This window comes from Pseudopipra pipra, chromosome 11, assembly GCF_036250125.1.
Source record: "Pseudopipra pipra isolate bDixPip1 chromosome 11, bDixPip1.hap1, whole genome shotgun sequence".
In the NCBI taxonomy this organism is placed as follows: domain Eukaryota; kingdom Metazoa; phylum Chordata; class Aves; order Passeriformes; family Pipridae; genus Pseudopipra; species Pseudopipra pipra.
Genome location: NC_087559.1, coordinates 21041509 through 21057623, shown reverse-complemented (window position 1 = coordinate 21057623; position 16115 = coordinate 21041509). Strand labels below are relative to the sequence as shown.

The window sequence follows — 16115 nt, the reverse complement described above, 5'->3', positions numbered from 1 at the left end:
ACGTCTCATCTGCATATGACCATAAAAGGACTTGTCTGTGTCAGGACTTCAGGGAGCTTGAGTAATTTCAAAGAGAAACACTAAAAAAAAGAGGTTTCCTGGGCAAATGTGGAGTAGACTTCACTGGTGAAAAGTAGATGGCTTATTACCCTTTCTTTTGTGAGGAGGGGCTTGACTGATTGCTGCCTTAAACCAAAAGTTGGGCTCCAAGCTGCAGTTCTTGAAGCAGTCCAGCTTGGGGAAGAGGTTTGAGCTGTGTTTTTATTACTTCCAATAATATTGGAATACTTTATTATTTCATTAATAATAGAGCTGTTGTCCAGGAAGAGACTTAATTCTTGAGCCAGAAATGTGAACAGTCTTTAAATGCCTCAGTTGAAAGGTGCTTTTATTTGCTCTGAGAATGTATTTGTCAACATAGCTGGTGTTTCAGATATTTTAATGTCGGTTTTATACGTGCTTGCAGTCATAAGTTTGCAAATGATGATTGAATTAGCAAATTAGATTCCTTCACCCCTGGCAGGTGCCACAAACCTTGCAATTGGAAGGCTGTAAAAGTCTGAGGGGGAGAAAAAACAGTTTCCCAAAAGAAAAAAAAAAAAAAAGCCATGCCAAATTATTTGCTGCATAAATAAGGTTTTATCTGATATAACTAAATAACTGGGGTGGTTTTCATGGGGTTTTGGTTGTTTTTTTTTTCTACACAGTCAAATGAGATTAAAGTTATATCAGTATGAATGTGCAAATCCTCAAGTGTGGATCTGGACCACAGGACCTGATGTGCTGTATCAGGTCAGGCAGATGAAAATAAAGCTGTCCCTCCTTCAGACTGGTGCAGGCTCATCCATTTTGAGAACAAGGCAAGAGATTTTGCACTCTTACTTAATGCAAAAAACACATTTTTCCTTCTTAAACTTCTTCCTGATGATCTGTGTACCTTTGAAAATGGGCAAGCTTAACCTAATCTTCTCCAGGGGAATAAAAAACATGCATCCCAAGTATTATATTTTTCCTCAGGGGGTTATTATTCAAAGAAATGGTGTGAGGGGAAGGTAACTCTCTCTTTGCCTCCTTGAGGAAGGTGTTTGCCTTCTAAGACTTGAGCTTGGACTTTATACTGAAAAAAATGCCCCTTGAGCTCAAGGAATATTGTCATATGGTGCTTTGAAGTAAATAATTAAATTTCTGCCTTTGAATGAACAGCTACCTTCTTAGAATGGAAATGGTCAATGGGTTGAAAGTGAAGTTTTACTCTTTCTTTTTGACAAGACCTGACATATCACTGACAAGGTTTCTCAAGCACCTCTGCTATCTCTCGAAACATTTGTCTGGCCCTTGTCAAGAACTTCCCAAATTATATATTTTGTCTCAGACTTGCAGCTTTTCTACTTCTTCTGCTTGTTTGTCTGGTCTGTTGATCAGCCTTAATATCCCTGTTAAGTGCTGGGCCAGTGTGACATCAGCATCCCTGATGGGTCCTCCAGGACTGTCAAGAATTAGAATTTGAGGGGAAGAATGACAGTAGTCTTCAGGTTGCAGCATTAACCTTTGGTTCCAGATTGTCTTGAGTCTTCCTTTGAAACCTTGATGTTCACCAGATGGTGTCTTATTTTTCTGTTTGACAAAAGCAGCAGGCTTTGATTCATGACAGAAACCACCATTTGGTGTTATCTGGCTTCATGACCCTTCCAAACCAGCTTCCAGTTATGAGCAGTGTCACTGTTGGTACATGGATATCTTCTGGTAAATTTGCTGAAAATAAAAAAAAAAAAAAACCACACAAATCAGCTCCTTCATGAGGCAGCAAATTGTTAGCCTGTGTTTGTCCTGCAGAAAGTAAAGTGGGTATTTTCTCTTATATTTGAAATTACAGACTTTGTGTGAGAGCTACGATATGGAATGGTCCCAAACAGGGGGAGTTATTAGTGGGTATACAGGGGGTGCCTGAGGAGGTTGTTCAACCTGTTAATTTTGACCAAAGCAGAAAGCTTTGAAGCTTCTGAGTAGGTAGAAAGCTAAGGATGGGCAAAACCAAAATTTTAGAGGTTGGTTTACAGTGCATGTCCTTCATGCTGGAAATATTTGTGTGATACTTCAATATATTAAAAATAAACCAATGCTGCAAGCTATTTAAAATCATCACTGTAGTCAGAAGGTAAAAGGCACCCAACTAGACTTTTAATCTTATAAATAAAGTGCTGACCATGCAGATATGACTTCCCTAGAGCAAGGGATCCCGAGTTCCCTCACCCAGGGCCTGGCACACCAGGCAGATGCACAGGAAATGTGTGTAGGCTGCACCCAGAACCTCGGGTCTGCTACCGTGGCAAGTCCAAATATGAGTAGAAATAGAATACTTGCTACCATGAGTGTATGGAGAACACAAGAGAAGGTTTGAACCTCTCAAAGGACGATTAGTTGCAGGAAGTTGATCTGAGGTGCTGCTCAGTTGTTAGGGGAACTGGGGCTGGGATCCATGGCTCCAAAATACCCTAAACGCACTTGTGTTCTTTTCAGAGTGATGCCAGTGTTTTAGAACACACTCTGACCCCGCTGCTTGTCTTGAGACAGGCTTTTAACGTAGGCTGGAAATCGTTTGGGACAGGCGTGAAACCTTGCCGTGCCGGTATTGTAATGCAATTGAGCCATCACTTAAAACCGGCAATGACTGGTTTTCCTGCTGTGACCTCTTGCAAAATGCTCAGATTTATCTGGAGCTTTTTTTTTTTATTTTTTTGTTGCATTTCCTTTTTTTTTTTTTTAACTGAAACGAAAGCAAATAGTTCCATTTATCTCCCACCTTCAGAGTGAGTCCCTTGATTGTTTGTCCTTATCACTTCAAGCCAGAAAGTTTTATAGATTTGCCAGGCACCTTGATATTGCAGCTTCAAATTCATAATTTGGCAGGAGAAGATGGGGGGAGAATTTCTTGTTTCCATTTAAACTGCTTTTAGTTCAGAATGAAATCCCATTTAAACTTGAAGGTTTGGATTGAAGTTTGAGGATCAAAGAAAATAGAACAGATAGAAAAAGTGGCTTTAGCTTGGAGCTATAACTGAAAAGGGTAACCTCAGATTCAGGGCTTTTCTTCTCTCTTCTACATCCCCTCCAAAATGGTTTGATTCTTCCAGTTTCTTCTACCAAGAGTCTTAACTGCATTAACATGTGCATGTGCCTGCAGCCTGTTTTGTTTGGTTTGCAGTGTATGATAACTGCATGTAGGAATCACAAATGTAAAGTCTTTTCTTATTCAGAAAATAGGGCTTATTTAAAATAAGCCACCAGCTAAAATGTAGAGGCAGCACCAAAATTAGAATCACTTGGAATTAGCAGTGTTGGCAGCTGCTGTTGTCAGCCCAAAGGTTTGTAAACTAGGAAACAGAGCATCTGCCATAGCTGACTGCTCTCCACCAGGCTTGGGGAAGTGCAGGCCTGTGTTGGGCTAAAATTGGATAAGGGCTTTTGTGGGAGTTGTGTGGGGGGGAAATGAATTGCAATAAAGTGATAGGAATTGAAGGAAGCTTGACTTGCATGAAGGTGACATACCCAGCCTTGGAAAAAAGGGGAGCGTTTAGCTCTCTGTTTGTCAAAATGTGTTTCTAGCCCTGAGTCTGATGCACGGAGCTTTGTGGGTGTCCTGTCTGTTGGGTGGGTCTCTAAGCTTTCCACGGTGTTTTTGTCACTCTGGATGTCATAAAAAGTGACTTGCCCAGTCACACAGAGAAAATCTGATCTCAGATATGCCAAGACGTCACCCCGTGAAAAATAACTTGGCCATGGCACTTTATGGGCATAGATTTAAGAGGAACTCAAATACCCTCAAAATCAGAAGCACTGGAAATGGCAGGAGGAGTACAGGGAGACATTCAGCTGTATTTTTGGGTGGCCCACAAAAATGCTGTATTTTTGTGGCCCAAATACTGCTGGGGGTTTAATTTTTTTTCAGCATCATTTTACAGAAACTGTTTTTCCTAGTCCTTTTGGCTTCATAGTGGCACATGAAATTGAAACTTGTGTCATTTTTTTAAGGCTAATAAAAAGAACAGTAAACACTGTTATTTCCCTCTCCAACCCCTGTGTCCCCAATGGTGAAGATGCACTGTTTCAACCAGTGAGAGTTAACAACAGACTTTTCAGATTAAAGATCAATTTTAAGGCAGTGTCTGGTCTAAATTTGGCCTGACTGAGTACTGGGAATTACATGTGACATTACAGGTTGAGGAACACTGAGTATCTAGTGAAATTCTGGGTGTTTGGTTCAGGTTCTTTGAATTTTGGCTTTGAAAGCTTGGTGAGGACACACGGATCAAAATGGGTAGTGTTGCCTTGGCTGCTGCTGCCAACAGTGGGTTCCATGGAGTGGTGCAATGTAGGGAGTGATCCAAAGCAGAAATCATTCACGGGTTGGTGATCAATAGTCAGTGCCTGCTTTAAATATGGGAAGTTCAGACTGGAATGATGCTACTTCTGATGTATTCTGACATGTGGATCAACATGTGTCCAAACAATAACACTTGCCCAAAACAATAATGCTTAAAGAATAAAAAATGCCCCAGTAACAGATGGGAGATGCTTACAGACCTCAAACAAACCCACATCCCAGGAGACTCGAGCAGCTCATGCAGGAGGAAGGCAGAGTGTTTGATATCATGTTTTCACAGCGTGTTTTCACCGAAGGAAATGTTTTACTTCAGGGACATAGCAGCTCCCAATAAATTAGGCAGTGTGCCAGTTTTCCTAAGTTTCTAACGCCCCCAGTAACCCTGATGTGCTGGCTGCCCAGGCCTGGCTGTGGCTAAGGGGTCTGGCAGAGCAGTTTCGGGTCAGCAGGACCACCTTCTCCCTCCCTTTTCCCTAGTGGAGAGCTGACAGCAGATCTGCCTGCAGCATATCAGGGCATTCCCTTCTTCAGGAAGAGAAATGACATGCAACTTAGCAGATTGGTAAAAATTAAGTACCAAACAGTACTTCCAGTTTCTCACACTATTTTTTTTTTTCTTGTGTAGAGAGAGAGTGTGATCTTTGCTGGAGCTTTTATGTGCCTTTATTTGCTTCCACGAGACAAAAAGTCTTTCATAGTTAGTCATTTGTACATGCTGGAAATAAAAAGAGGCATGTACAAAAAGAGAAAAGTGTAGCAATATTATTATTAAAGGTTAGAGGATTGCACTGGCACGCAAAGGAGCTCTGCTCTAAATTCTGTACCAGCCTAGTGCTTGGGCAAATTACTTTGCCTTTCTGAGTACTTGCTGCTCCCTTTTTCTGTCCTGGCTTCCTGCATTGGTGTGTCTCCAAGGACTGGTCTTTGTGCAACTCCCTGAGCCAGCAGAAGCTCAATGCCCTCAAGGCAGGAAGTCAGAACTGCCCAACTCCTGCCTGCAGCAGCTCCTGGGATCTGCTCTGGCCAAGGCCGAAACTATGGGGGCAACTGTTCCACAAATACCAAATAAAGGCTCGAAACAGGGGCCAGAGAGGATAAGTGGAGGGGCAGGCTGTTTATCACCCTTGTGTCCTCCCAGGCAGAGGGGAGAGGGGAGGATGGCAGAAGGGCTGTGTAAGGGAAGCAAATCACTCGAGTGGCAGCACCTGTAAGTCAGAACTGGGGTTGATTTCTGTGGGTTCAGCACAGGACAGCAAAGCCACTGCAAACTTGTATTTGGCTTGTTTCTGTGGCCAAGATGGGCCTGGTGTGGCAGCTGGTATTTCCTGGGCATCTGGAACCTGCTGTAGCATTAACCTGAATGCTGACTGTCAGCAGTCATGGCCTTTCTGTGAGCCTCTCCATGTTCCCTGGCAGTTGCATTTTCTACACTGAAAACCAGTGTGGGCTCTCAGGGAAGGCCTTTGGGTTTGCACAACACAGATGCTTATTAACACCAACTAGGACTAAAGTTTGATAACCAAATAATGCAAAGGAAAATGGGGAAAAAGCATTTTTATACAGCAGTAGCTTATATTATTACCCTGCTCTCTAAAACTTCAGATGGATGGGAGTACAACCAGTAGCCAAGAGCACAAATAAATATGGGAATGCTGTCTTTGCTTCTCCAAAGCACATCTTATTAACTATGAGGAAGCTAGAAGTGAATGTGTCGTTGCAGTAAATAGTAATTATGATGTTTTATTGCAGTTTTCAGTCTAGAAGCTAATAATAGAAATTGGCAGAGAAATACAACAATGGAAACAACAAAGAAAACACCATTCCATAAGGTAGGAATCACCACAGCAAGTAGGTACCCCGCACTGTAAGAGCCATTTGGTTCTGTTGTAAATTGCTAGAAATCTGTTCAAAGTTTGGCCCAAAATTTTGTGATGTGTGAATGTAGAGTTGCAGGGGCAGATTGTGCCAATGTGAGCTGAGCAAGAATATACTCAAATAGTGTATGACTACCCACAGCCTTGCTGAAGTTTCTGGGATTGATTGGGAAGTGGTGTTAGTCAGTATAAACACCTTGTAGCAGACTGGCTGTCACTTACTTAGTCTTGATATAATTCCACGATGAGTGGAAAAAGCATCTCTCTCCTTTTTTTCTCTCCTCCATCATCTATTGTTTATTTTGAACAAAGATTTTACAGGGTCCAGATGGGAAAATCATTCCATGCTCATAAGAAAATATTGCAGTGTTTGAAATGGGCTTCAAGAAGACTCCCAAGATTGTCAGGATAATTTCGCTTTTGTGGTATAAGTGTGTTTTGCTGTATCCTTACTCTGATGTTAGCAAGAACAAAATTCATTGGCTTTCAAAAATAACCTTGCTATGTGGTCAGCACTTTTTTCATGATTCTACATCTTGCATTTCTTTTTTGTTTCTCTTTTTTTTATTTTTTTTTTATTATGAATTTTTCAGAATAAATACAGAATCCCTTATAACTACACAGGTATACATTTGCTAGTAAATTCTTTAAAAAGAAATATGAAAGAGGTTGTTTTTGAAGATTGAGAGATAAATATTTATTTAAGGATCTGACCATAATGCACCCTGATACCAACATTGTATGAGAGACAAGCTCTTTCTGCAGGTTAGACCTTCATATCTCTCATATCAAGAATGAATTTCACACCAGCTCTGTGCTCTACAGAAGATGGATGCAAGTCTCATTACTGAACTGAAGCTGGACTTGGGGAGTAAATGCTTGTGGTTTGGCCTTGAAATTGCACAGGTATCAAACCAGGAATCTCAGTTTGGCACAGAAACAAGAACAGTTCAGGCGATGTTGTGTGGCTTGTGGTTTTCTTCTTTATTTTTGAAGTGATGAGTTATTCTTGCACGTGAAGGTGGGAAAACTACAAAGCAGCTGATTTTCCTTCTTGGTGGTGGTGTGACTGTCTTCAAGCTGTGGCCATCCTAAAAACTTCCTTGGATTCTTGTGACAATTTATGCATCCCATGAGAGACGGATACGTGCTATAGAAATGCCGGTACACTTTAAGGAGAGACAAAACAGACTATTTTTAGGGAACTATTTAGTTTCTTTCCTTCCCATGCAGACTCTGCTGTGCAGCTAGAGAGAAAATTTGTTTGCTTAAGGGTAGCTAAGAACTGGGAGCAAGCAGATGAGTTTTCATGTCATGTCTTAGAGCCTGAAGGAAAGATGTCTGGCAGGAAAGGACCTGGAGTGCTGGTCAACAGCAGCTGAACTTGAGCCAACGTGTGCCCAGGTGGGCAAAAATGCCAAGAGCACCTGGGTTGGATCAGCATTGATGTGGCCACAGGACCAGGGCAGTCCCCTGTGCTGGCACTGCTGAGGCATCTCCAATCATAGGTTCAGTTTTGGGCCCCTCACGCCGGGGAGGCTCAGGGGGAACCTTCTCACCCTCTACAACTCCCTGACAGGAGGGTGGAGCCAGGGGGGGTCAGGTTCTACCCCCAGGAAACAAGGGGAGATGGCCTCAGATTGCACCAGGAGAGGCTCAGATTGGACATCAGGAAAAATTTCTTAACTGAAAGGGTTCTTGAGCATTGGAAGAGGCTGCCCAGGGCAGTGGCTGAGTCACCAGCCCCCGAGGGATTTAAAATACTTGTAGATGTGGCACCTGGGGACATGGGTTAGTGGTGGGCTTGGCAGTGCTGGGTTAGTGAGTGAGCATGATGGTCTCAGAGGGCTTTTCCAATGTAAATAATTCTACAACAGTTCTGGCATCTCCCAACACATTTCTGTATTCCTCCCTCCATTGTGCCAAGAACCACGTGGGGAAGGAGAGAGACCTCTCCCAAAACATTGACCTGTTTTGCTGATACAAACCTCTGTCTCCCCACTCCAGTGGCTTTTTCCTCAGAAAAGTTGATGCTCAAAACGTGCAACTTTCCCCCTTCCCTACACACACTCCTCCGGCCTCAGGCTCCCCACCAAGGAAATTGCATTAGGAGTTGGCTCCTCAGTGACCTGGCCCTCGGTAGCACCAGCAGCTCAGCAGATGTCTCAGCCCCTGCCATGGCAGAACTGAGGCTCCAGCTGCTGCCAAGGCGCAATTGGATTTGTTTCAGCTCATTTTCTATGGTGACCTTAAAACCGGCCCCTCGCTCCGAGTTCAGGACTCGGTTTGGTTTTGCCAGCTGCCTGGATAAACTGCTCTGGGGAGGGTTTGGAGACCAGGGTAAAAAGGAAGTGCCCCCACAATCCTGGGAAGGATGTGATCTCATGTAATACCTTCTCAATGGGAAAGGTTGGTTACAAAGATCCAAAAGGCTGCAATGTGTGAAATCTGAGCACGGGATCCCCTCTGCCAGGCTTTCATACTGAGCCAGACACTCCCCTTCTGTCCTTCTTATGTTATTTTTGGATCACCACTTTACACTGAGGGTCTGGACTCAGGTGGGAGCATATTCTCCACATCAATGCAAAATTTGTTTCAAAAAATGTTTACTGGACAGAACTTGGTTCTGCCATCCTGCTTGAACTACAATCCAGTGCTGAAATTGGTTAAGAGATTTGGCATGTCTATATGTTGCTAAATGAAACAATGAATAAATCTTAAACATAACCATCCAGTAGAACAGGCTATAATTCTTATTGGAATGGCAAAATTTGTCCAACTTGGTCCAATGCTTCCTTGCTGGCGTGTGACACCTACCTCAGATTTGAGCTTTTCCTGTTTTTAGTGTGTCCTGTGTGGGGAAGGGCGAAGATGCCTTGGAACTGTTGCATTTTGGCTAGTAGAGAAATAGTTGATGTGGGCTTTCTCTGCTGTCCAAAACATGCCTTCTACTGATGAATATTAGCTTGGCCACCAATCACCAGCATTTTTGCCTGTAATAATGAACTCTCCTTCAAGCCTACCCCTGACCTGCCCTGTTACATTCCCTTTTGCAGGCTTTGGGGCCAAGGTGTGTCAGGGACCTGTTGTTTAGGTTCTGACACCTTTCCTGTCAGAACAGCTGGATTAAAAAGCTGTGCCAGAAAAGAGTACGTTTTCCCAGGTTTAATCCTGCAGTTCCCAGCAAAGTATGTGTTGTTCCATAAATGTGTGCAGTTAGGAATTTTTTTAGGTGATGTCTTAAAGGAGTCTTTGAAGCAAAAGACCTGGGATTTTCAGAAGTGGGTATCATGTCCCTGCTCTTCAGAAGTTTTGGGCATCCACAAATCCCGTAACCAAGTGAGGTGTTCTACTTTTCTCAGCACTAACTTTTTTATGGATATGTTAAAAATCACTTTCCACATCCTACTTCAGGCACCCCAGTCTGAAGAGTTCAGCTGATGCATTTCCTTTTACTGTCCCAGTTACTGATCTGGTCATGAAAAGAAATGTTTGTAAAGCTGGTAGTGCATAAATAGACATTTATCTATTGCATGCTGCCACAAGCAAGAAAATTTGTGAAAGGTGATAGTAATATTGCCGTTCACTTTCATTTCATGCAGCCAGTTCTAAACTCTTCAAATCCACTTTTATGCAGCCCAGGAGAGAGAAAAATGCTTTTCTGAAGTGGCAATCTCTTTGTTCCAGTCTCCCTGGTAGTGCTGATTACCTTGGCTGCTATGTGTGCTTGGCTCTCTCCAGCCATTCTTCTCTAACGTGGTGGTGCTGCGGGACAACCACATGGTATCCAAACCCCTGATTTCGAGGGCTTTCTGCTCTTGGCTGAGCAGCCCTAGTGACTGAAGTCAAGGAAGCTCTATTGTGCATTGAGGAATGTGGTGGGAAACTGCTGTGCCCTTCCTAACACTCTCAGTGCTGGCGTGAAGGAACTGGGGGAGCAAAGACCGACTTATTTAATAGATCTCTCCATCTCCCTCCCACAAAGCCAGTGCTGCTCAGCGAGTGTCATACCTGCTCTACTGGCTGACAACTGCAATTTGTATTTCATTTTGCCCAGGCTTTGCCCACAGAGCTTACATAAGTGTCTTTCTGTCCCATTCCGTGTCAGAGCAATTTTAAATTTAAATCCCAGTGCTGAGGGATGTTGCCTAATCTGATTAGAGAGCGTGTACCGAGTATCTTCACTGCTGCACTGCCACTTCTTCTAGATTGTTGTACCTAAGTCATAGTGTTTAAAGTACTGCTGTGTGGATTGGAGGTTAGACTCTACTTCTACTGTTGTAATTTATTATTATTATTTATTAGGCTTGGGGAAAATTATTTTTCATAACGTGGAAAAATGTCTACTTTCAGACTTAGGGAACTGAAGTATTTTTTCATTGTTTGATGCTGTTTTGCTGCATTACCCTACATATGCACAACCAACCCACACTGATCCCAGTGCCAGTAAAACCTCCAGTGTGGTTTCTGGGTGGAATAATGGCACCAGCAGTGGTAGGGCAGGGCAGGTGAAAATTGGTCAGTCCCCACCTCCATCCTCTTAAAAGGAGCCTCTGCTGAGTCTCTGGTCGTGCCACTGCTGACGTTTTGGATACTTGTGGTGTGTGCAACGGGGTGTTTGCCAAAGGTTGTGCTGTGTGACACAGTTAAGCACATCTCCACATATGATTGCCTGAACTATTGCTTTCAATGTCTTTTCATATAAAATGCCCCAGCTGCCTGCCAGTCTCCCCTCACCCTTGATGCTGATGCGCTGGGGTGTCTTGTGAAGTCTCAGCCTGAAATAGGTCTGGGCTCCTCCCTCCAGCAGGTTCTTTGCTTTATTCACAAAGATTTTCTAGCTAACCCACTTGTTTGTCTTTCTCATGGAGTCTTGCACTGGGCTAAATTACTCACTGCATTCAGCAGAGGCTTTAGAGCACACCCATAACTCTCCAGAGCCTGAGAGGGCTGGATCAGCAAGGTCAGGCTTGTTTGTAGATATGAGGGGCTGAATGCTTATTATTCAACCCATGTTCCTCTTGGCTTGGTTGTTCAGCTCTCAGATCCAACATAGATCCTTGCCTGCAGTGCCAGCTGTGAGGATGAATTTCTCCCTCATTATGAGCCAAACAAGAGATATACATACATATATACATATATATATATCTCCATGTAGTGTTGGTTTATTTGTGGGGGAATTTATGTCATTTTGGTGGTTTTTTTCAACTCATCCTCAACAGACTCAGCCTCTTGCAGTACTTGGAAGCTCTGCTGATGATAAAGCACAGCCCAAATGTAAATTACAATAACAACAAGTCCAATCTAGTACAGGACTGTTGGTAAAAGTACTGAGACACTCTGACTGTCTTTTGCTTCATGGAGGCTGCGTTGGCTGAAAAGAGCCACTTTCAGTTCTGGATGTTCATCAGTAGATGGTGCTGGCAAACTGCACATCTGTTGGTGCACCCCTGGAGTTGGCTGCTCCAGCCACGATGGCCATGCAGATGGGGAGGTCCAAGTTTCGAGGCACTCTCAATCCACACCTCAAAGAACAGGAGCTGTATTTTGCCCACACAATGATCCGTGTTTCCTCCTGACTCAGGAATGGCATTGCCTAAAGTGCTCAGGCTGCTGACCACGGCCAGAAATGGTCGTTATTGGTACACAAATTTGGACAGGCCTGCATCAAAATACAGAAAACTGGTTCCACTGTTTTATGAAGGGGAGCTCCCTGCACACACAAGGACTTGAGAGGATGTGAAAGCAAATACATGGATTTTCCCTACTTGTGTCCCATCTTGAAGTGGAACAGAGAGGAACCTTGTTCTCTCCTCGTCCCAGCAAACCTTCAGCTGATTCTTCTTCAGCTTTCAACTGAAACCTTTTTTTTTAATTGTTGAATGTGGCCCTATAATAAGCATTTTAATCATGCAAAGATCTGAAATGAGAAGTTGAAGGAAAGCACAGCCTTTACATGGGTTTTTTTACATTTTTTTAACATAACTTACTATTAGAAGTGAATGGTTGATAATCCCAATCTTCCTTGGCACAAATCTGTAACTAAAATTACTGTTGATTTTTGCATGACCTCATGACCAACGTTGGCAACATTGCCACAAGGTGCAGCTTCACACTGGCAAGGGTTTCATGTGTGGCATCTCTAGTTTGAGGACTGGACTGGGTTATGGAAAAAGGAATTATTAAGAGGAACTAGACAGTAAATTGATTGTGGGTGGGCTTACAGTAGACATGTAAAAGCACCATCTCACTGGTTTTTTTCAAGTTGAAGCGGGGCTGCCAAGGTTTGTGGGAGCCACACACGCTTCAGAGTTGACTGAAATGTCCCAGCTCATTTTTCATAATGCATATTTACTTCCTTGATTTTTCCTTTATTTAGATTTTGAAAATGTACATAGCAGTTACATGGCAGTGTTTTTTGAAAAGCTGCAAGAAGGCAACTACAGTCAGAAATCAAAACTGGGGAGCGATCACTGCAGCCTGTCATCTTATTATGGCTGTAACTTAGGCTAATTATAACCACATGTAAAACTTGACATCATTGCCTGGATTAAGTCCTGTGGCTTGATCTGGTTTATTGTTTAATTCCTTTGGGAGCACTTTAGAGAAAAGTGTTTAGATAAGTGAAGCTTTTAAATTCACTATTAAGCTGCCATTAAAGGAGGCAACTGCTATTTTTTTCTCTGTAGAATCATAAGAGATCTATAGGGAAAAATGTAATGACTGGCTCATGGAGATTATTTTAGGGGGACTGTGTTGATTCTGCCCTGCATCCTACGGAGACAATAAGAACAAACCCTGCCTAACTCGGTGCTGGCTTGGAAAGCTCCACACTCCACAAATCCTTCGATGTTCAGAAGCTGCTTATCCTGTCTGGAATGCCAGTTGATGCTGAAAAGTTGGGGAAGAAACTCTCTAGACTCATTTTGAGTATAGAAAGCTAAAAAGAAGACACATTTATTTGAGCGCCGAGTGCATCAGAAAAAATCCCAAAAGATGCACAGGGAATCACACAGGTTTTGTAACTTTATACAAAACTCTCTAATTACAGATTCAAGGATTAACTCACCTGTTCCAGCCCATTTTCCACCCACTGTAGGCGCCCATCAAATTGCTTTCGAGGTCATAAAGTGATCCCTGGTGCCAGGCATGGATGTCTTTCTTGCTCTGTTCTTCTCTTGACTCCTTGGTTCTGGCACAGTTTCCTACCTCCTAGAACTGATTTGAGGCCTAAACCCAGTCTCTGTTTTGTCTTCTTTATCACTTTTTATCAATCTCTTCACAGGTGCAAGCAACCATCTCTGTTATTATCAAAACTCTTGCCTGTAAAGAGCCTTCCCAAGGAACGATAAACTATGCACTTTCCCTTGAGTGTTTCCAACCTTACTAAAATACATGACTTCCATGACCAGCGCTCTCCTTTTAAAACACTTAGTCTAAACCACATAAGTTCCATGGCTGACGATTTCTATCTAAATACTTATTTTTGCAGCTCCACAGAGGGCAGAGCCAAGCCCTTCCACGAGACACGGGGGTTGCAAAGCTCTTGGGGGAGCGCGGTGTTGTTGGCTCCGTGTGTCGGAGCTGCCGAAGCGAAGCTGAGCGCTGTGACCTCGTGTCTTACAGAGCAGCCCGGACGCCGGTAGAGGACCCTGTCCCGGTTCTCCAGGGGTCGGGGCCGTGGGGGTTTTCCCGCTGACGCCGTCGCTGCCCCGGTGGGTCACCACGAGCCGCAAAGCTGCTGTCCACGTGGACTGGTGCTGAAATCTCCCGCCCGGCCGCCGCCAGAGCCTCGCCCGCCAAGCCCAGAGACATGGCCACCAACGGAACCAAAGTGGCGGACGGACAGATCTCCACGGAAGTCGACGCTTCCATCACCAATGACAAGCCTAAGACCTTGGTAGTAAAAGTGCAGAAGAAGAAGACGGATCTTCCGGACCGAGACACTTGGAAAGGAAAATTTGACTTTCTTATGTCCTGTGTAGGTTATGCCATTGGCTTAGGGAATGTGTGGAGATTTCCATACCTTTGTGGCAAGAACGGTGGAGGTATGTTTGCTTTTTCCTTGTTACAACCTCTGATATTTTTCACAGAATCACAGGATCTGCTGAGTTGGAAGGAACCCACAAGGATCACCAAGTCCCTGCACGGGAACATCCCCAAGAGTCCCACCCTGTGCCCCAGAGGATCATCCAAACTCTCCCTGAGCTCTGGCAGCCTTGGGGCTGTGCCCACTGCCCTGGGGAGCCTGGGCAGTGCCCAACCAGCCTCTGGGGGAAGAACCTTTTGCTGAGATCCAACCTGAGCCTGCCCTGACACAGCTCCAGCCATTCCCTGGCTGCTGTCCCTGGTCCTCCCAGAGCAGAGCTCAGTCCCTGCCCCTCCTCTGCCCCTGCCCAGGCAGCTGGAACTGCACTGAGGTCTCCCCTCAGTCTCCTCCAGATATTTCTGCATTGACTCACCATAAAATTATCAGCAAACCAGGGCTTGATTTGAATAGCTTTTTCATCTGTACAGGTGGTTTTGATTTGGGATTTGGGGTTTTTGTTTGCTTTACACTTGTCCAAGAGGGCTGGAGCCATTTTGGAGTGTGGTGCTCTGCTTTGAGGTCTGCCCTGAAGTTTTTGCTAACTTCTAGCTGGCAGTTGCACTTAAAAGAGCATAAAGTGTCAGAGCAGAACTAAAGCACATTACCCTCCAACCAACCCTTCAGATCCCTCTCTTTTGGACTGAGTTTTTGAGAAGATTGAATACAGCTCGTAATAATGACTCTGAGCTCCCCATAAAAGGCTGACTCCAGCTGGAAAGCAGCCAGTGCTGGTTAAAGGCTTTATGTTATCTGTGATAGATGAAGGCAACAAAGTACACAGCCTTTTGGATTTTAGCTTTTTACTTAAACAGAAAGCATCTAAACGATGAAGAGATATGTTTTTCCCCTTATTTTTAACTCTTGGAGTACTGGTTTAGAAGTGTACATGTGCTTTCCACTAACTTTTTCGGAAAGCTACACTGAAGTGAAAAAAAACTGTGGGTTTCTTTTCATATGTAACAGGGATGGAAACAGTGGAAACTCAGTTGTGTTTTTCTCAACAGTAACAGACTGCTTATTTATTTTTAGGGGCATTCCTGATTCCCTATTTTCTTACTTTAATTTTTGCTGGAGTGCCACTGTTTCTTTTGGAGTGTTCCCTGGGTCAATACACATCTATAGGAGGCCTTGGAGTGTGGAAACTGGCTCCAATGTTCAAAGGTAAAGTATGAATTTGAATTGCCTTTCATTTGTTTCCAAGTTGCAGAAGGTGCACAGAGTGACGAGGCAAGGATGTTCCTTGATGCCTCCATATTTTTATTAAACCATAATTTTCCACAGAAAACATTAATTTTCTGAGGTGTGACTGACAATTTTGAAACATGAAAGAGGGTGTTATTCATTCCCCATTCAAAATAGCAGGAGTTAGGCTTTAGAACCTCAACAAACTTATTTTGGAACTTCAAAAACTTTGGAGATCTTTTTGTAGGAACATATAAAGAGTGTTAAAACCAGCGTATTAAATCCATTGTCTGAGCAGGTGTGGAACTGTTCCTTTGGTAAACTTTGGTATATTTGTCTGAGGTCACAGAGCTTTGTATTCCCTGTTGTTTTTTATTGAAATTCAAAAGCCAGGCACTTTAGAGACGGCAATTTCATGCTGAATTTCTTAAGACAAGCTCACTCCATACTTGGACTTTTAGCTGGTTTGAGGTTTGATTGCTAGAACCTCAGGGTTATGATGTAGATTCTACATGGACCTACAAACCTCCCAAACCATGCTTTTCACCCTTCAAATCCCAAATCCTTTGGCACTTCAGAACTCCTAAGC

General features: G+C 43.6%; 1 protein-coding gene across 3 annotated transcripts in view; it reads left to right on the top strand.

Moving 5' to 3' along the window:
• The window catches only part of SLC6A1 (solute carrier family 6 member 1), a 59864-nt gene that overhangs the window by 26494 nt on the left and 17255 nt on the right, over nt 1-16115 (top strand). For all 3 annotated transcript variants that reach the window (XM_064668146.1, XM_064668147.1, XM_064668148.1), the window contains 2 exons: nt 13882-14303; nt 15374-15505. In XM_064668146.1, coding sequence (XP_064524216.1) covers nt 14069-14303; nt 15374-15505 — 367 coding nt within the window. In that variant the 5' untranslated portion in view covers nt 13882-14068. The remainder of the gene's footprint in view (nt 1-13881; nt 14304-15373; nt 15506-16115) is intronic.